At 37.2% G+C, this 24,187-nt stretch overlaps 1 protein-coding gene across 4 annotated transcripts; it reads left to right on the top strand.

Annotated features, from left to right (window-relative positions):
- The first annotated feature begins 7,931 nt into the window (after positions 1–7,931).
- LOC120424482 (serine/arginine repetitive matrix protein 1) lies at positions 7,932–23,542 on the top strand. Of its 4 annotated transcripts, none has more exons than XM_039588622.2 (8): positions 7,932–8,142; positions 8,233–8,313; positions 11,236–11,307; positions 11,370–12,286; positions 12,355–12,434; positions 12,828–13,032; positions 16,883–17,407; positions 21,417–23,542. In XM_039588622.2, the coding sequence occupies exons 2-8, from the start codon at positions 8,302–8,304 to the stop codon at positions 23,089–23,091; spliced, it is 3,486 nt and encodes a 1,161-aa protein (XP_039444556.1). In that variant the 5' UTR covers positions 7,932–8,142; positions 8,233–8,301; the 3' UTR covers positions 23,092–23,542. The 4 variants fall into 4 exon arrangements, with proteins under 4 accessions (XP_039444556.1, XP_039444555.1, XP_052565606.1 ...); XM_039588621.2 differs by having other exon boundaries at positions 7,932–8,153; XM_052709646.1 differs by lacking the exon at positions 8,233–8,313.
- The last annotated feature ends 645 nt before the right edge of the window (positions 23,543–24,187 follow it).

The following is a 24,187-nucleotide window of genomic DNA, read 5'->3' as shown; positions in this document are numbered from 1 at the left end:
GATGAATCCTGATGCCTTGTCCTCACGGCCAAATGAGGTATGGATTTCCAGGTTAGTTGTCAGAGCTATATAAGCAGTTTTGTTGTTCAGTTAAATGCACAAATCCTATGTAATATGAGCATTTACCAATCGACTATGCCACTAGGAACTTTCTCTATATTTTTCAAAACACATTTTTTTGCGGATTTAGGATGAATTTATTATAATTTGAAACATTGTAATCATTCTACAGCCTGCATACCTGCCTACACCGTTTAATTCCATATTATTTACCGCACCGACCAGCCGTGTGATGCGAGTTGAAGGAATTTCCTCGGGAAATGCCCATGTTGGGTGTTCGAAGCCGGTTGTTCCAGCTTTCGTGCAATGAAAACTCCGCATAAATTTGCCATTATTCCTCCGTATTTGTAACTACATGTCAGCTGGTCGAGTTAAGGGTCGAGGCCACTGCAAAGGACGTAGAAGTTCTTTTATCATTAAGAATCAAAAATGATGAAATTAAACTTACCAACAAATTAAAACGGCTTCAATAGCAGCGTGACAAAATCTGTTAAGACGACTGCTTTTTTCTCCCCGCTCGATTTGTTTTGGTTTGATAGATGAGAGAGCAAGGAATATTTTTGAATCTGTTTGTTGGTGATCTCTCTCTTTCGCTCTTACACGGATCAATGTAGTGTTGCCAGTTTGGTGAAATATTTGGTTGCAGTGTTGCTAGTGTCAGCATCAAATCAGCTCTATTCCAGCTATTATTAGAGCAGTTGTTTTAAAGCTAATTTGCAATCACCTTAGCTGTTTTTTGACTGATTAGCTGGTGAATGCTGTTTAGCAGCTCATATATGATTTCTTTTAGTGCTAGATGGTTACTTGGGTACCCAGCATTGGAATAAAATATCCATCGGCAGAATAGTCTAAACTATAGTATATCCACAGAGAACAGATGTATATCATTGAACAAACAGCATTGAAAAACGTGTGTAAAAATTCAAACCAAAATACGTTGAAAAGAGCTAGGGTGTGCACCATCCGCCTAGATAGCGCCACTTCCAAAATCATGATGTCCTACAGTAGCAGAACGTTGGACCATCTAATCACTGCATAAAACATCATAAAACATCAGACCAATGTCTGACTGCCCTTCATCAGAGGGTTGCAATTTTTCGCGCTAAAGAAGGTAAACAAAACTAAATCGGACATAACATGTGTAAAGGGACTATTTTAAGTTGTCGCTTGAATAATCATTTTTGAATGAATTTTCTGTTATATTTTCGTTAATGTTAATGCATTTTTGCATTATTTTTAGTCAACTGGAATTATACAGAAGTAAATTTTATATTTAAACGAGGTTAACATTTATTTTCTTTCGAAATTATTGAGCCTTTTTCATTGTTAAGTCCTGGGACGGGACGGCTGGATAGAGTCTTCTTTTTGAGTGTTTACGTTTGTATTCTTCTTCTGTTTTTTGCAAGAAAATTCGTGTTCGAATACAAATATCAAGCAATCTGTGATTCAGATAGCTTGACAATTGGGTACTAAAGCCCTATGTCAATTTTTATGTACAACGGTAAAAAACACGATTAAAAACCATTTCTGATCACTTTTTTTCATTTTAATGCAATTTTTTTTTTGTCAAGACAACATTTTTTCGATGGATCAACTATGGTCCCCTTGGAACGAGCTGTCAAGTAGAAGCTTTTCTGTCAAGAAGGATCGTGAGGTTAATTTTTCAAAATTGATTTAAAAATCCATTTCAAACTCTTTGTTGTCGTACAAAGGGTCATTGTACTCAGAAAAATCAGCTTTATCGCTGTAAACAATAATATCAGCAATCTAAGCTTCATTTTAGGACCCAATTCAAATTTTCTTGATGATGTTTTTCAACTCAGTGCTCAAGCATGCGGATGACTTTTTCTTTGGTTGAAATGTTGTGTAGTTTTTCCTCGCAGATTTTTTTTTGAATTTGGCTGTTAAAATTTGCGGATGAACGTGGGAGGAGAATCCTGAGTTTATGTTCCATCGTTTTACGGTGGATCCGTTCATAAGAAGCTGCCGGATACAAATCACTAGAAATGGTTGGCAAATCGAAGATGACTCGAGGTCACGCTCGAGGTAAATGATACGATACGATCACGACGAGTAAAAAAATGTTCACTTCCTCAATTTTTAATGTGTTTTTTATATGATAGATTTTTAATTTTCATTTGGATTTGAAAAATGCAATATGATTTAAATGCGTTTTCTCACTTCAATCTAAAAAAATCTAAAAAGCCTGCAAGTCATTAAATGGGAGGGGAGATTTTTTCTTAGATCTGCTCCAGCAAAAAGTTTGTTTTTCATTTGTGGCAACGTGTTGAAATGAAAAAGTGCGAAAAAAATTTAATATGCTAAACCGACGACGCTAAACTGTGGCCATTATTTTTGTTTGGTTTTTAAATCCAGTTCTACGATGTTGATTCGTCACGCCACATTTTAATTTCACGGGAAGCACAGGTTTAATATTGTTCAATCTAGATGACATTTCTATGTAACGCACAAAAAAAATACAATAGTTTTAAATGGGCAAAAGAATCGTCAGTTCATGAAATGTATTGTTTTTTTAAAATGAAAATGCTGATAAGTCAACATTCGGTGTACAATAGAAATAAATGCCTTTCAATTGAAACTATTTTTATCAATCTATTAATGCAATTTACAATTATTTGTGAAATTGATTTAAAATTGTTATTTTTTCAACTCAAATTACAATACTTCTCATTTTCTCCTCATAAGAAAGGACTGGTTTAGGTTGACAGAAGCGGCCATGTTGAAAGTGGTTTAGTTTGAGAATAGGTTTTTTTCTCTTTATTTATCCCATCCCAGGTTAAGTCAAGTATTCTCAGCCGCGACGGTGGCGCCACCAAGCGTATCCTGCACACTCTAATTTCTTTGATGCAAGATTGTATGCAACGCATTTTTTTAGTTTACACGGTTTACACACAAGTTAGAACCAAGATGTACATCTGTTCTCTGTGGGTGTACCCCATTTGGCATAAAGCCATTTGGCATAATGCCGTTTGGCATAACGCCGTTTGGCATAATGCCATTTGGCATAATGGACGTTTGGCATAAAGGTCATTTGGCATAATGGCCATTTGGCATAATGGTCATTTGGCATAATGATATTGAATTTTCAAAATTATTTCAATTCCATAGACTGGGATCAATCGGGACTACAGTTTTTAGTACCTTTTAAAGCTTGAAATTTAGAAAACGATGGACTTTTTTGAATGTTACAGAATTTATAACACCACCACTGGAAACTTCAACTTTTTCTTTAAGCTCTTCTGGCAGCTTGCTTGCCCACTGAGAATTTTGGCTCGAGCCTCGAGTCGACCTGGTTCGAGATCAAGCCTGAATCGAGTCGAGGCTCAAACAAAATTCTCAGTGGGTGGTTACATGTGAGTCGCGACGCCTGCCTCAATCTTTTCTGCAGTAGCAGCAAGTGCTGCCAGAAGAGCTTAAATAAAAAGTTGAAGCTTTTAGCGGTGGTGTTATAAATTCTGTAAAAAAAAACGAAGTTGACTTTATAGCTGTCGGCCACCATTACTAGTACCAACCACTAGTGTCTTCCTTTTTATCTATATACAAGGACTTCACCGCCCTGGGCTCCTAAGTGTATGAAAGTATGGCACGGAGCGACGGCGCCGAATACCCATATTTACACAAAGAATTTTAGAGCGCCCACTGCGGGATTTGAACCGGCGACCTCTGGATTGTGAGTCCAGTGCGCGGTTCGATTGATCCACACGGGTGGGAAAATAACATTCTATAACATTCTTAATATTTGATGAATCTTTTCGCACTCTTCGGCAAAGTTGTTCCCTGGAACACGAACTATGAGCTCGTGAGGTTAATGAAAAATTCAAAAATCATTAAGGGACTCAAAACTCAAAACCAAAACGCACCGATTATACGGGTTTAAATTCCATTTAAATTTCAAAGTCAAAGCGCCAGGTCACAGTCATTAAAATGGGGATAATGCGCTTCAGCTGTGGTCACAACTCAAGCGAGTTTTCCCTTCTTTAAAAAATATTCAGCTATATCAGCAGTCAAGAGAGTTTTCCCTTCTTTAAAGAAGGGAAAATTCAACTCATGTTAGTAGTTATCTCAAGTCAAAGAAAGTTTTCACTTCTTTAAAGAAAGGTAAATTCAACTTGTGTCAGCAGTTATCACAAGTCAAGAGAATTTTCCCTTCTTTATTGGAGAGAAAATTCAAACATATAGAGTTATCTACGTGCGCATGTATTGCGTGTACGTACACGAAAAAGATTGAGGTTAAATTTTGTCCGGCCAGCAAAATCAAATGGTGCGCTAGTGTGTGTACGCGAAACGTCATAAAGCTCTATAGGGATGTTAGTAGTAAACTTGTGTCAGTAGTCATCACGATTCAGTGAGTATTTTCCCTTCTTTAAATAATGGAAAATTCTCTTTACTTGTGATAACTGCTGACACAAGTTGAATTTACCCTTTGTTTAAAGAAGGGAAAACTCTTTGACTGGTGATTACTTTTTAAAAGAAGGGAAAACTCGCTTGAGTTGTGACCACAGCTGAAGCGCATTTTCCCCTGTTTAATGAAGAAAATTTAACTTTAGAAGGAAAATTCAACTTTTTTCAGCACACAGAAAAAAAATGAAATGGTGACAGATTTTGTGTCAAAAAAATGATTAATTTTACATTAGAAATTGGTGAATTTTCATCAGTTTCTGATGAATATTCACCAGGTTCACATTTTTACACATTTTATAGGTAATATTACTCAAAAAGAGGTAATATTCAACCAACCAAATTTTCAACCTTCCAAAATTCAACTTTTTTTCTGTGCAGTTGTCGCAAGTCTAGAAACCCAAGTAGCAAGAAAAACATCGCTCTTTATTTTGTTGTTGAACAATAGCTGCATAAGTGTTTTTATTCGTTAATTATTGAACAAGTGTCAAAAAATTTGGTCAATTGTTCACATTTTGATCAAAAAACCATTGTTCAACATAGCTGTGTAACACAAATGCCAAATCTAGCAACGGATTACAAATAGTTCATTTTGAAGTTCATTCTGACCTCAATGAAACATGCTTGTAGAACTCGAAAAGCAAAATGACATTTGCAGACATGATGTTTCATTTCAGTTTGCTAAACGTGATAACATAGTAGATTTGACCTTTGGCTTCGGCTGGGGTTTCTCGTAAACAAGATGTTTATGTGAAGTTCGCGTTTGTGTTCTAAAAACCGAGCAAGAACATGTTGACGAAACAAGCAAGGATAGTTCTAAAAATAGAAACAGCTTATGTTCGAAAGAAGTTTTGGCAATCTGTTAGTGAACTTGGTAAAACCTAGATGACCGCAGACTTCTTATTGACGTTTAGGCCTGCTCATCCAACATAACCCCTCGTGGAAAGAAGCAGACGCGCGCCCGGACTTTACATTTGGAGTGATCTTGGGTTCAATACTCGCCCTGAGCCATTCTTCATCAAAAAGGAAAACTGAAAATGCAGCACCTGGAACCAGCAGCAGCAGTAGAGTAGTAGTAGCAAGCGATGTTAATAAGCACTCAAACATAATTGAAAAAAAATCCCTTAAGGCATAATTGGGTCCTAAAATGAAGCTCAGATTGCTGATATTATTGTTAACAGCGATAAAGCTTATTTTTCTGAGTACAATGACCCTTTGTACGACCACAAAGAGTTTAAAATGGATTTTTAAATCGATTTTGAAAAATTAACCTCGCGGTCCCTCTTGACAGAAAAGCTCCTACTTGACAGCTCGTTCCAAGGGGACCATAGTTGATCCATCGAAAAAATGTTGTCTTGTCAAAAAAAAAAATTTGCGTTAAAATGAAAAAAGTGATCAGAAATGGTTTTTAATCGTGTTTTTTACCGTTGTACATAAAAATTGACATAGGGCTTTAGTACCCAATTAGGAAATTGAATGATTTTTTTATGGTTGATATTTTTGTATTATCCATCATTCATATTGTTATCATTCATAAATGGCGTAACCCTGTCCAAACTAATCAATTACCAAAAAACTAGTAGTTAAAGTGTTGTAAAACGACATTACTCACAAATAAAGGATTAAATTAAGAAAAAAAACTTTTGAGCGAACACCTTGAACGTATTTTATGAAAAACCTGTTTAACATTCTTGTCTGCCACGATATGTTCTTGAACGGTTATAAAAACGTTTGCCTAACTCCCTTCTGAATCTCAGAGGCAGAATGTTGTTAAACGGTTCTAACGACGTTATCCAACCCGGTTCAGAATCTTATTGTCAAGAGTTCTTATGACATGTTCTACAAACGTTCTCTATGCAAGTAGGACGTGCGCTGGTAAAACTTAATTAAACCACGCACATTTCTAACAGGTTAAGAGATGTTCAACAACAGAAAAACGTGCGCTTTTTCCAGCGTTCAAGAGTTCTCAGGGACGTTGGGAAAACATAGTTAATGAGTTCAACAACAAGTTCGGAAATCTTTTGGCGAACAAAGTGTGCTACTTGGGAAGTGTCCCTTTCTTTAAAGGAAATATTAACCTTGAGTCAGCAGTTGAGAGTTCAGAAAAATGACCCGCAGCTTTTTTGGGTTAGATCCAAAGCCCTTCCTTCTTTAAAGAAAGGAAAATACAACATAAAAAAGAAAATTCTACTTGTATGACAAAGTTGAAGAGCCTTAAAATTCCAGATTAAATTTTCAAAAGGTCATCATTACATAGGTAACCCATTGCTCATAGGTTGTTTTTGATATTTATTTTTGGAGAATTCAAATGAGAATCTAATATTTGAGAATATTGATAAAATCGTAGAAAAAATTGTTTTTAAATCTAGCATATTTTGTTCCCTATTTTTCCATACAATCTTTAACCTGGAATATCGATGGGTAAATGTCGAACATATTTGGCTCAATGGCTTAAAATAGCCCTGGGAACAATATTCAGCAAGTGGAGCAACGTTTTGAACAAAAGTTTCAAGTTCTGGGCACCCATAGCCATCAGTTTTCAAATCAAAAAATAAAAAAATCAGCTTTCGCCGGCAGTTATCACAACCTAATATGGCCTTCTTGAAGCAATTCCAATATTAACTTTATTTTGAAATTTTAACATCATTATGCCAAATGACCATTATGCCAAATGGCCATTATGCCAAATGACCGTTATGCCAAACGTCCATTATGCCAAACGGCATTATGCCAAACGGCGTTATGCCAAACGGCATTATGCCAAATGGCTTTATGCCAAATGGGATACACCCGTTCTCTGTGGTATATCACAACTAAAAGATACATTTGCAATTCAGAGATTTGGAGAACCTTTCAACTGAGATCAATTCATAAGCCTTTGCAGGGAGGGTACATTTTTCTACGTTTAGATTTTGCTAGCTGAATTTTGAGAAAAAACCCTCGATCTATGAAGAAGGAATAGAATAATTTTTAGTAAAAGTCAAATTAAACAGAAATGTTCACAAAAAGTTGCTCTACTCCTTGGTGTAGTTGGTTTTTGTAAATTTCAAGGAACACTCCAGATTATCCAGCATTATTCAAACACGACCGCTTATTAGGCTTAAAATTGGTTTATTTCCCCTATGCGCACATTTTTGGAGAATTTTTCGGTCGGTCACGAAAAGAAGATTTTCCTATAACTCATTACTGAATAGTCTCGGTGACTGATGCCCATTTGTAGGTTAAAGTCACCTTTATTAAATAAACAACAACAAGGTAAAGTTGAAAAATTTGAGTAATTTTAACAGAAATGAGTAATTTGGGATAATCGTGTGCACATCAAACAATATTGTGACGTTTGTGACGTCCATTTTCAATCCCGCCTACTGTCCACTCCCTCGCGGGTGCTAGCCAGCTGTCAACCGCCGCCACCGCTGTCAAATCAAATGTCAACAAAGCCGAGCCGAAGAAAAAAAAAACTTTTTTTCCCACCGCCGTCGTCAGATAAAACGCCATTTTGCATGTGCAAACGGTTTGCGGTCTCGAAGGGCAGAAAAATGTTTTCGCTTGTGGAAAAGCGTAGTTTTTCGTGAAAATTCGTGCCGCTAAACGTTTCCGGACGTGGTGCCGTAGCTGGCGTGCGACTTGGTGGTGAAATTTGCGCGGATTGTGACGGATTTGCCGGTGCGCGTTGGGTTTGTGTTTGAAGCGAAAAAGTGGACATCGGTTTGGGAAAAGTGAAAAATAGGGTTGGGTAGTGACTTTTTCTTTCAGGAAGAAAAAAGGGGTTTGGTTTTGATTTTTGACTACTGAAAGGGCAGTAATTTGGAAAAATCTTCCAAGATGATGTTCACGGTGAGTTATCAAAAAACTTTTGTTTCAGAAAATGCTATGCAAACTTCTTGTCAATATTTTTACTCAATGTTTTAACTTAAAAACGTTACTGGTCCTATGCTATGAGACGCGGGTTCGATTCTATCGGATGGTGAAGTAAAACGTCGGTCCCGGTTTCTCCTGTCTCGTCAGAGGCGCTGGAGCAGAAATCCCACGTTAGAGGAAGGCCATGCCCCGGGGGGCGTAGTGCCAATAGTTTCGTTACGTTACTGGTCATGGTTTTGAATTGTACTTACATGTAGCAGAATGATATAAAACAATTTACTGACCTAACTTGCAATGTGCTTAGATGAAAAAATCAAATAATTTAGATTTGCTTATTTGAATACGACTGAAAATTACAAATCTATAAATAATTTAAAAAAAATCAGAATTGCCTTATAATGCCGTATTTTAAAACACACAGAATTTAAATATTTAAAGGACGGATTTTGTTATTTGCTCCAAATGAAGTTAACCAGAAGAAAAATCCAAACAATTATCAGACATTTAGAAATTTAAAAATACAAGTATACAAAAAAGTTGAAACAACAACAAAAAAAATCTAATAATTTAAAGCCAAAATTTCAAACTTTGTAAAATTTGGAAAGAAATTATAATTTTAAAAAAAAAGTCGATAAAGAAAATGTGTTTTTTACCAGATGACCTGTGACTCTAAAAATGTCTGATTTTCTGGTGATTGATTTCTGGTGAAATTTAACAATTCAAAAATTAAAGAAAATAAGTTTTTAATAATTTTAAACAATAATACTTTAGAGTAATAACAATGACAAATTTCAAAGAAATAATAACTTAAAAATTAAATAATTTTATTTTTTTTTTGAATTTTCTGAATTTTCTTAATATTCTGAACTTTTTAATTTTTCTGAAATTTTTAAATATTCTGAATTCTAAATATTCTGAAATTTTTTAAATTTCTAATTTTTTGGAATTTTCTAAATTTTTTGAATCCTTCAAATTTAAAAAAAAATAATTCTCTGAATTATCTAAATTTTCTGAATTTTAATTTTTTTTATTTTCTGAATTTTCAGATTTTTTTGGATTTTCTTAATATTCTAAATTTTCTGAATTTTCCAGATTTTCTGAATTTAAAAAAAAAAAAATTTAAATTTAAGAATTTTAAGAATTTTAAAAAATTTAAGAATTTTAAGAATTTTAAGAATTTTAAGAATTTTAAGAATTTTAAGAATTTTAAGAATTTTAAGAATTTTAAGAATTTTAAGAATTTTAAGAATTTTAAGAATTTAAAGAATTTAAAGAATTTAAAGAATTTAAAGAATTTAAAGAATTTAAAGAATTTAAAGAATTTAAAGAATTTAAAGAATTTAAAGAATTTAAAGAATTTAAAGAATTTAAAGAATTTAAAGAATTTAAAGAATTTAAAGAATTTTAAGAATTTTAAGAATTTTAAGAATTTTAAGAATTTTAAGAATTTTAAGAATTTAAAGAGTTTAAAGAATTTAAAGAATTTAAAGAATTTAAAGAATTTAAAGAATTTAAAGAATTTAAAGAATTTAAAGAATTTAAAGAATTTAAAGAATTTAAAGCATTTAAAGAATTTAAAGAATTTTAAGAATTTTAAGAATTTTAAGAATTTTAAGAATTTTAAGAATTTTAAGAATTTTAAGAATTTTAAGAATTTTAAGAATTTTAAGAATTTTAAGAATTTTAAAAATTTTAAGAATTTTAAGAATTTTAAGAATTTTAAGAATTTTAAGAATTTTAAGAATTTTAAAATTTTAAAGAATTTAAAGAATTTAAAGAATTTAAAGAATTTAAAGAATTTAAAGAATTTAAAGAATTTAAAGAATTTAAAGAATTTAAAGAATTTAAAGAATTTAAAGAATTTAAAGAATTTAAAGAATTTAAAGAATTTAAAGAATTTAAAGAATTTAAAGATTTTAAAGAATTTTAAGAATTTTAAGATTTTTTAAGAATTATAAGAATTTTAAGAATTTTAAGAATTTTACGAATTTTACGAATTTCAGGAATTTTAAGAATTTTAAGAATTTTAAGAATTTTAAGAATTTTAAGAATTTTAAGAATTTTAAGAATTTTAAGAATTTTAAGAATTTTAAGAATTTTCAGATTTTTCAGAATTTTTAGAATTTTTAGAATTTTTAGAATTTTTAGAATTTTTAGAATTTTTAGAATTTCTAGAATTTTTAGAATTTTTAGAATTTTTAGAATTGTTAGAATTTTTAGAATTTTTAGAATTTTTAGAATTTTTAGAATTTTTAGAATTTTTAGAATTTTTAGAATTTTTAGAATTTTTAGAATTTTTAGAATTTTTAGAATTTTTAGAATTTTTAGAATTTTTAGAATTTTTAGAATTTTTAGAATTTTTAGAATTTTTAGAATTTTTAAAATTTTTAGAATTTTTAGAATTTTTAGAATTTTTAGAATTTTTAGAATTTTTAGAATTTTTAAAATTTTTAGAATTTTTAGAATTTTTAGAATTTTTAGAATTTTTAGAATTTTTAGAATGTTTAGAATTTTAAGAATTTTAAGAATTTTAAAAATTTTAAGAATTTTAAGAATTTTAAGAATTTTAAGAATTTTTAGAATTTTAAGAATTTTAAGAATTTTAATAATTTTAAGAATTTTAAGAAATTTAATAATGTTAAGAATTTTAGAATTATAAGAATTTTCTGAATTTCTAAATTCCACGTGGACAATTTGAATTTTGAGAATTTTCTGAAGTTTAAGTTTTAAGAGTGTTAAGATTTTTTTTTTTTTTTGGAATTTTAAAACTTTTTAGAGTTTAAGAAGAGATTGAGATTTCAAAAAACTGTTCCGTGGTTTATGGATGGTCCCTTGGCCGCGTTCTTTCCGATCTCCGTACTTAGCTTTAGACATGATCTTGTTCTTTTTTTACTGCAGGGCACCAACCAGCAGCAGGACACTCGCTTCAGTGACAAGGAGAAAAAACTGTTGAAACAGATGAAGTTTGGGGTAAGAAGTGTAGATTTACGTAACGATCTTTCCAACAATATCTCTTCAAACCCCCCCTGCAGGACAACCTCAACAAGCGGGTGGACATGTCCAAGGTCAAGCTGGACGTTCTGCGGCCCTGGATTAGCAAGAAGATCACCGACATGCTGAACATCGAGGACGACGTGATCGTGGAGTTTGTGTACAACCAGCTCGAGGAGGAAAAGTACCCGTGCCCGAAGAAGATGCAGATCAACATGACCGGCTTCCTGAACGGCAAGAACGCGCGCGTCTTCATGGATGACCTCTGGTCGCTGCTGCTGTCGGCGCAGGAATCCGAGTCGGGCATTCCGGCCGAGTTTATCGAGCAGAAAAAGGAGGAGATAATGAAGCGCGAAGAGGACGCCAAGCTGCTGGACGAGATACGTTCGCGCAAGTCTCGCAGCCGCGGCGGAAGTCGCGATCGGGGTGGAGATCGCGGCGGTGATCGCGGCGGTGATCGTGGAGGTGATCGTGGAGGCGATCGTGGTGATGATCACAAAAAGTTCAAGAAGGAAAACCGCGCCATGTACAAGCCGGAACCGGAAGAGTACCTGGACGACGAGGAAAAGATGATTGAGGACTTCATCGAGGCGGACGTGCCGAGGGATAAGCCGGAACCGAAGGAAGAACCGAAAGCAACGCCGGCGACAGCCGCCGACAAGGCCGCTTCCGCGGAGCGGAACTCGTCGAACGCGAAAAAATCCCCGGAGAAGCCGGCGAAGGACGCGGCGGACCAGCGCCACCACCGCAAGCCGGAAGAACACTCGGACCGGGACCGCTCGCGTCGTAAGACATCACGAGATCGTTCCAGATCGCGACGCCGCTCGCGCGATAGACGCTCCTCGCGCGATCGGAAGTCGTCGCGTGATCGGCGTCGTTCGCGATCCCCCAGAAGATCGACGGATCGGTCCAAGAAGCGCAGCCGTTCGCCCCGAGATAAACGGGATCGCGATGCGCGGTGAGATTTGAGAGTTTGAGATTTGAAGGTTGTAAGGGGGATTGAAACTTTTCTTTTTTTTTTTGCAGTCCTCGCGACAGTGGCCGGAAGCGCTCGCGCAGTCCACCGAGAGCCAAAAAGGTTCCTCCGCCCAGTGAGAAATCATCCGGTGAGTGGTCTTCGTACTGGTCACAATACTGTTGAATTGGCTGAGTCAATTTGTTGTTTTTCATGCTTTTAAAGCTTTATTTGTTTACAAACCAGTGAATTCATCGACAGATTGAACTATATTTGTAAAATATAATTATTCCATTCAATCCAATTCTTATGATTTGGATAAATCATGTTAAAAATCCGAAATGGGGCAGAGGTCATCCCACACTATTTAAACTGTGATTTAAATGAGGCTACCAAGCTCGCAGATAAGCCTTTTAGATTCCTGAGTTATTTGCGACCTTGGTGCTTCAAGTGTTACATAACAAATCGCTCCACATCCCTAATTCATTTCTCTTTTTTGCAAACATTTCAAGAACTCAGAACAACCATTAACGATCTCTTCCAGATAACGGGTCCATTTCGAAGCTGCAGTCGAAGCTGATGAACATTGCCGAGGGCAAAAAGCCGGCAGCTGGCAGTGGCGGTGGTGCCGTCACTAAACGGCGCAGCCGCTCCCGCTCGACGTCCCGTTCGCGGTCCAAGTCCCGTTCGGTCAGCAAGAAGAAGGCCAGCACCAGCCGGTCGCGCTCCAAGTCCCGGTCCAGATCAAAGTGAGTCTTATTTAGCATTTTTTTACATTGGCAAATACCATTTACCATCCAAACAATTACATTTCTCAAAATGTATTGAAAATGCGCAGAATTTGCAAGCAAACTGAGCATTTGCCTAACAAAAAATAATAGGTGACCGAAAAAGCGTTTCCCTAACACGGATGTAAACTTCAATTACCTAGAAAACATATATCCTTTCATGAAATTCCGTTAACGGCACGCCATAAATACTTTGAAATGTTGCTTTGTCTAGCAATCTCTTGACCACAACTACAACGTCCCCATGTGCTCGATCATAATCACATCACCTCCGACATTGTTGTTACTTCGAAAATTGTGGTGTTGGACTGGCGGAGTATGAGCAGTGCAAAGAGATTGATTTCCTTTACGGCATCTTAGAGCTGTTGATGGATAAAGCCATGTTAGCCTTTTCGCACCAGACAACTCTGGTGCGTTCAACTGTATCGATCGAAAGAGGTGAATCAGCTAGTACGGTGAATCCAGATAGAAATCCAGATAGACATAGTCTTCACGATCATCAACGGTTTTTTTAGATCCTCTGTAATTATTAAGTCAAATGTAATTAGAGTAATTCTCTACGAAATCGGTCTTTTTTCTTCAATTTTAATTTTTGTATTTTTTAATCCGACTGAAACTTTTTTGGTGCCTTTGATATGCCCAAAGAAGCCATTTTGCATCATTAGTTTGTCCATATAATTTTCCATACAAATTTGACAGCTGGCCATACAAAAATGATATATGAAAATTCAAAAATCTGTATCTTTTGAAGGAATTTTTTGATCGATTTGGTGTCTTCGGCAAAGCTGTAGGTATGGATAAGGACTCATAAGGACTACACTGAAAAAAATGATACACTATAAAAAAATTGTTATTTTTAATTTCACCGTTTCCAAGTAATAGCCATAGTCACAGTTTTTTTAATTAGTGCCCATGTTTGCCCACCTTTCAAAATAAAAAAAAATGTTTTGAAGAGCTTAGAAAATTCTCTTAATTTTGCTTTTTTGACCTTTGTTGATAAGACCCTTGTTGCTGAGATATTGCCATGCAACGATTTTAAAACAGGTCTAATGGTTCGATTTTCACTGTTAAAATATGAAACATTCGTGAAATTTTCCAATCTTTTCAAAACAATATTTTCATTTTTTTTATATCTAGACTAAAATTTAGAAATAGACAAACATTCAATATTACGCCTTTTTGAAATGTAAGTGGCATAAAAAATATATAAAAAAATATTTTTTCGAAAAGATCGGAAAATTTCACGAATGTTTCACGTTTTAACATTGAAAATCGGACCATTAGTTGCTGAGATATCGACATTAGAAAATTGTGGGTTGTTTGGGTGAGACTTAGAAAACATAAATTTTCATGTTTTTAAATCTTTGCATGACAATATCTCAGCAACTAAGGGTCGTATCAACAAAGTTCATAAAAGCAAAATATAGAGAACCTTCTCAGCTTTTCAAAAATATTTCTCTCAAAAGTGGGCAAACATGGGCACTATTTAAAAAAATTGAATTATTGCGGCTATTTTGAAAAAAGTTACCTAAAAATTGCTTTAACTTGAAAACGGTGCACTAAATCAAAATTTCACTAAAGTACTTTTTGATTGCAAATTCAATTTTACATCGAAAAATGAAGTTGAAAAATTTTTGCGACCAATATTTCTATATTTTGAAAAAAATCAGTATTGATTCAAAAATTTATAACTCGCTCAAAGATTTTTTGCATAACCTGGAAATTTCTGAAAAGTTGGCATTTGATGTCCTCTAAAACATATCAAAAAATAAAAAAAAATAAAAATAGTGTTTTTTTGCAAATCAAGTTTTAGTGACATAAAGTTAAATAAAAAATCACCAAATTTTGTTTTACTGTGTATCATTTTTTTCCAGTGTATAGTCCGTATCCATACTTGATACTTGACAACTTTGCCTAAGACACCAAATCGATCAAAAAATTCCTTCAAAAGATACAGATTTTGAATTTTCATACATAATTTTTGTATGGCCAGCTGCCAAATTTGTATGGAAAATTATATGGACAAACTAATGATGCAAAATGGCTTCTTTGGGCATATCAAAGGCACCAAAAAAGTTTCAGTCGGATTAAAAAATACAAAATTTAAAATTCGAAAAAAAAAGACCGATTTCGTAGAGAATTGCTCTGTAGTGTAAAATCAGTTGTACAATGATTTTTTTTCTGGTAAATGATTGTACTTTTGAGATAAATTTTTATTAGCATTGGTATATTTGAAATTGCATGTTCAATTCTCAAAAACAAATTGAATACTGTTTTTTTTTAAATTCAATAAATTATATTTATAACATAAATCATGCCATCTTGAAACAGTTCTTTCAAAAGACCGAAGTTTAAAAAGAACCGCGGTTCTTTTTTTCTGAGCCACGGTTCGTTCGCTCTTTTCAGTGAACCGGTTCTTTGAGCGGCTCGCTCTTTTTTTGCCCACCTCTTTTTTGGTGATTTTTTAGATCGAAGCCCATCTACAGGCGGGGTTAGGTTGTAGAGGGTTAGGTTAGGTTGTAGAGGGTTAAATATAGCGTGAAACGTGGATTTTATAAAAATCAAAATCCCAAAAAAGGTTTTCCCATGCAAATTCCCATAGAAAATTGAATCGCTTTTCGCAAAGTGAGGACTTAGGGAGTGTCCTTTTATTACGTAACGCAAAAAAATGGATTTTGAGACTCCCTCCCCCTCGTAACAAAGCTTCGATACAAATTTAAAAAAAAATATATGGAGCGTAACACGGCATCCGCATTCATGCATCCAGTTTAGAAGGAAATTTAGCGATGATTTTTTTTTTATCTTTGTCATGTTCAGCTCCATTCCGGTTTTGTCACGGCATAACTATTTTGACTTCTTTATTCTCCTTTTCACATTTCCAAAACAAACGCTAGCTCCAGCTAATCTTTCAAAAAGAACTTAAAAAATGTCTCAGATCAATCGTAAACAGTAAATCGGACAGACATACTGTGTAAAGTTTACCGCAAAGATGATTCGTTGTTATGGGTTCAACTGATTTTTTTGTCAACAATTACACGTACTTGTTCGGTAACTGGACTGAGAGCATGGCCCAGTTATGCTGGAAAGTCTTGTGATTAGATTAAGCCCCAAAAACTTTTCTTGTCATTATTAATAATTGTAATACATCCAAGAACAACCGAAAATGTAATCCAAAAAATAACATGGCAAGCCCTACTGCGTTGTGTCTACCGCAGATTGGATTCTGAGAAAGGATCACATTTCACAGAATTTACAGAGGATAAAGGATGCGTGGACATACCGTACCAAACGCTTCGATTGATGATTGCATTCGTGTTTTGTGGGGTGTGATTAGTGTAAAATACATAATACAAATATAATGTATAATAAAATCACTAGCGTGCCCAGGTCCTCAAGGAAGGTGGGGCAAAAATATTAGAGTTTTGAAAATTTCGTCGTTTATGGACACCCCCTGCCCAATTTTAGAACAAATTTCCGAGTATGGTGGGGCAACTGCCCCATGTTGCCCCACCCTGGGCACGCTAGTGAATAAAATATAATGTGATTGAAAAGTCCTCAAGAAGTTCCTTGACGATGCTGCTCTTCCAATTTTAGTTGTTTTAAGTCATTGAAGCGACGTTTGCAGCTTACTTATTTTATTACGTAACGCAAATAAAAAAATATTTTTGGAAAAATATTCTTCATTTCGCCTACAACAAGCCAACATTTCAAATATGCGAAAGATCCCAATATCTCGAAGTGATTATGCCAAATAGCCCTGGGATATCATTTTCGAAAACGTTTTTACCCTTGCATTTTTGCACCTTTTCAGAGACCGCAAGGCGCGCAAGTCCCGCTCCCGTTCGCGTCGATCGCCCAGCTCGTCTTCGTCCCGCTCTTCGTCCAGCCGCAGCCGCAGCGGTGGCGATCGCAAGAAGAAACCCACCGCTGGCGCGGCCAAGAAACGCAACGGAAAATCGCGCAGTCGGAGCCGCAGTCGGGCGCGTGGTGGCACTTCCCGCTCGCGGTCTCATTCGCGCAGCAGCCGGTCCACGTCGCGACCGGCGAAGAACGATGACTTTGAGATCCAGAAGAAGGAGAACAGCATCCAGAAGAAGCGCCACTACCGGACCAACAAGGAGTCGTCGGATTCGGAGTCGGACCGGGGACCGGCGAGGAAATCGGACCGGGGACGCGATCGTCGGTCGCTCTCGCGAGGCGGTCGCAGGAACGGTTCCCGCGGAAGGAAGGATCGTTCGAGGTCGCGCAATCGATCGCGGTCCAGAAATCGGTCCCGGTCGAGGAAGCGCTACTCCCGTTCACCACGTGGCGGCGACAGAGGAGGACGCTCAAATCGGTACGTATGCGGTCGGTTTGAAACCGGTTCGCTTTTTTTGTTTGTTTCTGTTGGTTTTTTGATTGCATTTCTCTGCGTGCGCGCTCAGCCGCGCCATCGAGCACAGCCTCCACATTTCCTCTGTACCTCTCTCTCTCAATCTCTCAACCTCTATCATAAGTTTCACACCCGCTCTCCGATTGTGGACCCACATTTGATCTTGCTCCTCGTTTTTCTTTCTCTCGAAAGACCCTTTCACTTTCCTCAGTTAGAAAAGAAAATGCAGAACTTTGCAGAAGCTGTAGTGATGATGACAGTTGCCACCGTTCGGCCGTGGTCCGTCCGTTCCGGTGCTCAACGGACGACGTTCAGCAGACTCGTTCATTTCGCGAGCTCATCCCTGCTGACTGGCCGTGGCGTTGGCTTTCGTGCTGTGGCCTTCAGCGGTGGGTGATCCGTCGTCGGACGAGCGGACCTTGAAACTATCCGAACTCCATTAAGGGTGAAACCTTAAACTTCCAAGGGGGAACCGAACATCGATTGCAGCAAAACCGTGCGAGGTCTTTGATGACACCAAAATATACACACACGATGACTACGACGCCGATCATCATCAGTTCAACAACCCGAAAACGGCCAGAGATGCAACCACCTAAATCCGAAAAACAAACCAACCCAACAACCATCACACAATCTTGTATCACAATCACACTACCACTGCTGTGTGTGTGTGTGCCCTCAACTACTCAACTCAACTCATCCCGAACGGTGGTCGACGCGTCCGATGCCCGCACGCCCACCGGCCCAGCCCCGTCGTCTTCGTCCCTCTGAGTTCTGATGGTTCTGAGTTTCGAAAAAAATACATTTCTTTCTACCCGAGGTAGGCTCAGCAGTAAGTTGGAAGAAATTCTCCTTTATTTTTTTTTTCGTTTCCTTATTGTTTAACCTTTTAAAATTTGCAACGAAATAGCGAAAAACCATTGTTTCAGTTAAGTTGTGAGCCCACCGAGTGAGAACGAGCGAGACGGAAGAGTAAGATGGGTCGATTCAGTAGCTATAGCGGCCAAGACGGCATGTGGATGAGCCATGGATGGAACATGATCGGTTGTGGTAATGGGAAAAAATGATCACTCAAAAGCAGAGCTTCCACAGCGAAACAACACAAACTCGGAAAAAAATTGACAATTCATGTGGAAAAATACGATTTAAAGTCCTTAATCTCTAACCAGACAAGTTCTGAGTGAAAATCTAAATTTAAACTGAACGTACCTTCTCTGGCTTTTATCAATCTTTTTTTTTGTGTTCTGATTATCCACAGACCAAACAGACGTAAATTTCTGCCAAAAAAAGTATCAATCAGCAATTTAACAATCAATTTGAAAGATCTGAAACTCACTACAGCCATTTTGAGTTCACCTCAGTGCGCTCGTTGACAAGATGGCTCTAGCGAGAAGTACCTATCATATTTGATTTACGGCGAGTTTGTTTGTGGGTCTAATCAACAAGGATTTTTGATTCAATTTTAAAGAAATCTGCTGATGAGAAATTTTCTGTGACTTTACATATCGATTGTTTTTTTGTTTTGTCTTTTTTGATTTATCTGAAACATTGTAAGAACTTAAAGATGGCCAAAGAGGTAATTTTCCATCACCCATTCGTCCATACAAATCTTCCTCAATTTTGAAAGAGTATTATATACCTCAAATATATATTTACGCACTCTTCACAATTTAAAAAAAAATAAGAGAACGGTACAGTCCAAACTGGTTTATCCGAAGCCTCAATTATCCAAAGTTTAGATTATCCGATGGTTTGTAAGGGACTTCGGACAATAATTTTTTTTCTTATTTTCAGCATTCATTTCGAATTCTGCGACCCCATTTTAGTTGAATTAGAGTGGTTGTCAGTTAGCATAACAAGCATATTTTATCACCGCCATTTCGGCCGCTATCTCGGATTTTAACATTCTTAAGCAGATATTAGACTATGTCAAATAAACAAACAAACTTGTTTCGTGTTTGACAGTTTGCCAAACTCGCAAGCAACTCAAAATGTATGCAGGCTGGTGTTTCTGCAAACTGTCAAAAAGTTCAAGTTTGTTTGTTTGTCATAGTCAAATACCTGCTTAACTTTAGAGTAATTTTGGGTCATGAAATATTTGTTGTTTTGTGACTCGATTATCCGAAGTTAATTTTTTTCGAAGTCTTCGGGTTACCTAGTTTGGACTCGAGCACCTTATGTTGGCATATTTGCACATTGACGTTCGACTACCACTGTTAAAAGACGTTTTAACCTGAAATCTATTCATAAATAATTCAGTAAGAAGTGAGCAAGCAAGTTTGGCTACATAAGTTGTTTGAATAGTGAAATTTGTTTGTTTGAATGCAACTGAAAATTACAAGCGTTTAAATAATTTTGTATTCGATTTATTTAATAATATTGAAAATCCCAAATTGCCTCATAAGGCCGAATCTCAAAATGCAAAATCTAACAATGCTGAATATTAAAAGGATGGATTTTGTTTTTTTTTTGCTCAGAATTAAGTAAATACAGTCCAGAATCAATTATCCGAAAGCCTTGGTAAAATTTCACTTCGGATAATCGAATCACGAATTTTTTTCGTCGTCTTATTTTTTATTGTTGAGCTTTGGTATGACCCTTAAACTACTCTAAAGTGATTAAGATGTTTTAAATCTACGATGGCGGCCAAAATGGCGATTATGCATTTTTTTTTACAGGCAATCAACAATTCAAATTTGACTATAATGGGGTCGCAGAACTCAAATTTGATGTTTAAAGTAAGAAAATAAACGAATTAGATTTTTTTTTATTTGTTCGTGATTTGATTATCCGAAGTCCCATACAAACTTTCGAATAATCGAACTTCGGATAATCGAAACTTCGGATAATCGAGGCTTCGGATAATCGAGTCTGGACTGTACTGAATTTTAAATTATATTTTTCATTATTCTTGAATTTTTGTAATTCTGAAATTTAGAAATTTTAGTATTTTTTTTTATTTTTAAATGTCCAAATGTTTGATTATTTATTTTTGGATAGCACAATTTTCAAAATTCTGAATATTTTAATTTTGGAATTCCTAATTAAATTGAGAATTCAAACATAAAAATATTCAGAATTTTGAAAATTGTGCTATCCAAAAATAAATAATCAAACATTTGGACATTTAAAAACAAAAAAAAAATAAAAAATAAAATTCAAAAATTAATAAATTTCAGAATTACAAAAATTCAAGAATAATGAAAAATATAATTTAAAATTCAGTGCAGTCCAGACTCGATTATCCGAAGCCTCGATTATCCGAAGTTTCGATTATCCGAAGTTCGATTATCCGAAGGTTTGTATGGGACTTCGGATAATCGAATCACGAACAAAAAAAAAGTTTTCGTATTTTTGGCCGCCATCTTGGATTTAAAAATTCTAAATCATTTAAGCGTAGTTTAAGGGTCATGCCTAGGCTCGATAATCTAAAATTTGACATCGAAAAAAAATTTCTTTCGTGATTCGATTATCCGAAGTGAATTTTTTCCTAGGCCTTCGGATAATCGCGTCTGGACTGTATTTCTACTAGAATGATATTCTTATAAGAATATCCAGCCCTTTAAGAATTCTGCTAGATAAATAAATAAAAATTTGTTTGGTTGAATTTATGATGCAAAATAGCTTCTTTGGTCATAGAGAAAATAACTTTTCAGAAAGGTTTATGTTTTTTTTTTATTAGGTATGTTATGTTTCGTTTTGGATTAGGAATTGATCTCATTTCATAGAAAATCTACCGTTTCTACAGGTTATTTTGTATTACAGTGAAATAATTCGGGTAACACTGAAACATAAAAAAAACTATTCATCTTCTCCTTTTAATAGGTCTACAGAGAGGTAACATTTGTGTGTTCAAAAAATCTATCCTGGTTTCACATATTACAATTCCCCAATGAGAGAATCCCTTTAACCTTGACCTAACCCCCAATCGCTAATCGAAAATTTCCCCCCGTTTGCTCTATCGTTACAGCGGTGGAGGTGGCCGCGCGGCCGAACCGAGAAGAAGTCGCGAACGTCGTCGCTCTCCGGCAGCAGCACCGGCTCCCCGAGATGATCGCCGTGGTGGTGGCGGCCGTGGAAATGATCGCGACAGCCGAGGCAATCGCGGCGAAGGAGGTCGCGACTTTGGTGGGAGTGCTCGTCGTATCGATAGTCCTCCACCAGCGAGTCGAGACTTTAACCGGCGAGCTTCACCACCGCGTGGTGAGAGACAGCAGCAGCAGCAACAGCAACCAGCACCGGTGCAGCAGCAACAACAGATGCAGCAGCAGCAGCAGCCGCCGATGAGACCACCGACGTCCCGGTTTGACGATAGGCGTGGCCCCGTGGACAATGGTGGGGATGGAAGGAAGCGGGATAACACGCTGGATTCTGGAGAGTTCTGGGATGACGGGGGTAGCGCTCCGATGCTGTCGCAGATTAAGCCCGGAAGGGAGAAGAAGTCTTCGTCGGAGGTGGCACCGGTTGAGGAGTCCAGAAGGTCCTCGAAAAAGCATGAAGCAGCAGCTGGCAAGAAGGTCGAAGCTAGTCGAAGAGAGGTCGCGGCCAAGACGGAGGAAAAGAAACCGATTATTCGGGCAAAATACAGCAGAAGTCTGTCCCGAACTCCGTCACCGTTCCTCAAGTCACACGAACGGGTCGCCGGGTCCACAAACAACGTGGCTGCTCCGGTGGCGGTGGCGGCGGCTCCACAGAAGGAAGAAAAGATTGCGGGCAAGTCTGCGGCTGCGGCACCAGCTGCGAATAGCAAGCCAAAAGCCAAAACCAGCAGCAAGAAGGACTCGAGCGACAGCGATAGTTCCGACAGCAGCAGTGAATCAGAGGATGAGAAATCCTCGCGCAACAACAAGAAAAAACTAAAGAAGAAACAGTCGTCGTCGTCGTCGAAAAAGCGACGCCACTCGTCGTCGTCCAGCGAGGATGACTCTTCGGAAGACAGCGAGGACGAACCGCCCAAGAAGCCTGCCAAGTCAGATGCGGCTCAGGAAGATCGCAAAAAGTCCGCTGCCGCAGCCGCCAGGCTCGAGAAGGAAAAAGAGCGCGAAAAGGAGAAGGAACGCGCGGAACGTGAAAAGGCAGAAAAGGAAGCTGCGGCTGCGGCCGCCGCCGCGGCAGCAACAGCAGCAGCAGCCGTTAAAGCACGTGACGAAAACAACAAAAAACGAAAGCGTACTATCAGTGGCGAATCGAAAACCGTCGAGGACAAGAAGCAACCTGCCGCGTCGAAGGAAGTCGCCGTCAAGTCGAAAAAGGTAGAAAAGCCGGCCGCGGTCTCATCATCGTCCTCGAGCGACTCCGAGGCGGAACGGGCCAAGAAGAAGCGACGCAAGGACAAAAAGAAGCGAGTGGCGGCGGCCTCGGACGGAAGTTCCTCCGACTCGGACAGTGCCGCGAAGAAAAAGAAACACAAAAAACACAAGAAGCATGTCAAGAAGCACAAGAAACACAAGAAGCATAAGAAGAGCGGCAAGGGCAAGCCGTCCCGGGGAGACAGCAGCAGCTCGTCCGACGACGACGACGACGATGAGCAGAAGAAGCCGCAGCGAACGACGAAGGGAGGCGTCGTGGTCAACGACGACCTGGAGAAGCAGCTGCGCGAGCGTGCCCTCAAATCGATGAAGAAGCAGCAGAGCATCTCCGACTGAGACCGGTATCGGGGGGTCTCCCGCGAGCGGCACCATCCGCCGCCACCGCCGGGGCCCCCGAGATCCTACGGTAAGCAAAAATTTTATCATTAAAACTAGCTGATTAAGATCCTCCGTAGTACCACGATTCAGAGCGTAATGGTATCATACAATTGTAATATTTCATAGTTGCAAATCCATTCTGGATGTGGGTTGCTTACAACAATTAGACTATTAAGTGCTATTTCGATTACTTTCAATAAACAGTTGAAAAAGAAATTTTAGTTGTGTAAGCAAAACAATTCTATTGAGAATAACAAAAAACAACACTTCTGTTTGACACTTAACAAGGAATGGACTTGCAAGTATGTTTATTGGTTAAGTCCTACTGATTAAAAATAGATATTGTTCAAGTACACACACAATCACAATCTTTGTTTTAATTCAATAAAGTCACAATGAATTAGCGTAAGTTGAATCCTTTCAGTTCCTTCCCAATTTCACAATCCCAATTAAGTTATACTTGCGTTTTAATTTTAATAGCAGTGAAATGTGTTATTAACAACTGACTTGTTCATAAACCGACGAAATCGCTAATACCGACGAAAGATCATTGAGAAAAAAAAACCTGTCTTTGAACACATACACATAAAGTACACATTATTGGGCTAAACAGTATGATATTGATCAAGTAATAAAGTAAAATTCAAGCAAATGAAAACAGTTTTTAACTGCGAATCAATCCGAAACTCCTCTTTTTTGGGAAGAAAAACAATCACCAAGATTTCCTACAAAACTGGCCAATATTAACGCAATTGAACAAATTGATGCCTTTGTGCTATCTTGTACTAAGCTTGATGGTTTTTCTATCTAGATTAAGAGAGCTCAGAGGCATCGAAATAGCCTTAGGATGTTGTGGCAAATGGGCAGTATACATGATTGCTGAGTGTCGCAGGACTCTCGCCCTTTGCTATTAGTAAGTATCCAGCAAAGCAAAGGGTATAGCATGCATTTGATACTGTCAACTCCCATTCGGCTGTGTTCTCGTCGCTGTCATGTTGTAAACTGGAGCCGAGGGAGGTCCTGTTGTGAATTCTAGTTGGAGGTGGTCCGAAGA

Source organism: Culex pipiens, chromosome 3 (genome assembly GCF_016801865.2).
Source record: "Culex pipiens pallens isolate TS chromosome 3, TS_CPP_V2, whole genome shotgun sequence".
NCBI classification, from domain to species: Eukaryota; Metazoa; Arthropoda; class Insecta; order Diptera; family Culicidae; genus Culex; species Culex pipiens.
This window is presented reverse-complemented; position numbering and strand designations above follow the sequence as displayed.

Coding starts and splice junctions, on each gene's coding strand:
- LOC120424482 (XM_039588622.2), top strand. Junction 12,287..12,354: donor AAACGGGATCGCGATGCGCG/GTGAGATTTGAG, acceptor TTTTTTTTGCAG/TCCTCGCGACAGTGGCCGGA. Junction 17,408..21,416: donor AGAGGAGGACGCTCAAATCG/GTACGTATGCGG, acceptor CTATCGTTACAG/CGGTGGAGGTGGCCGCGCGG.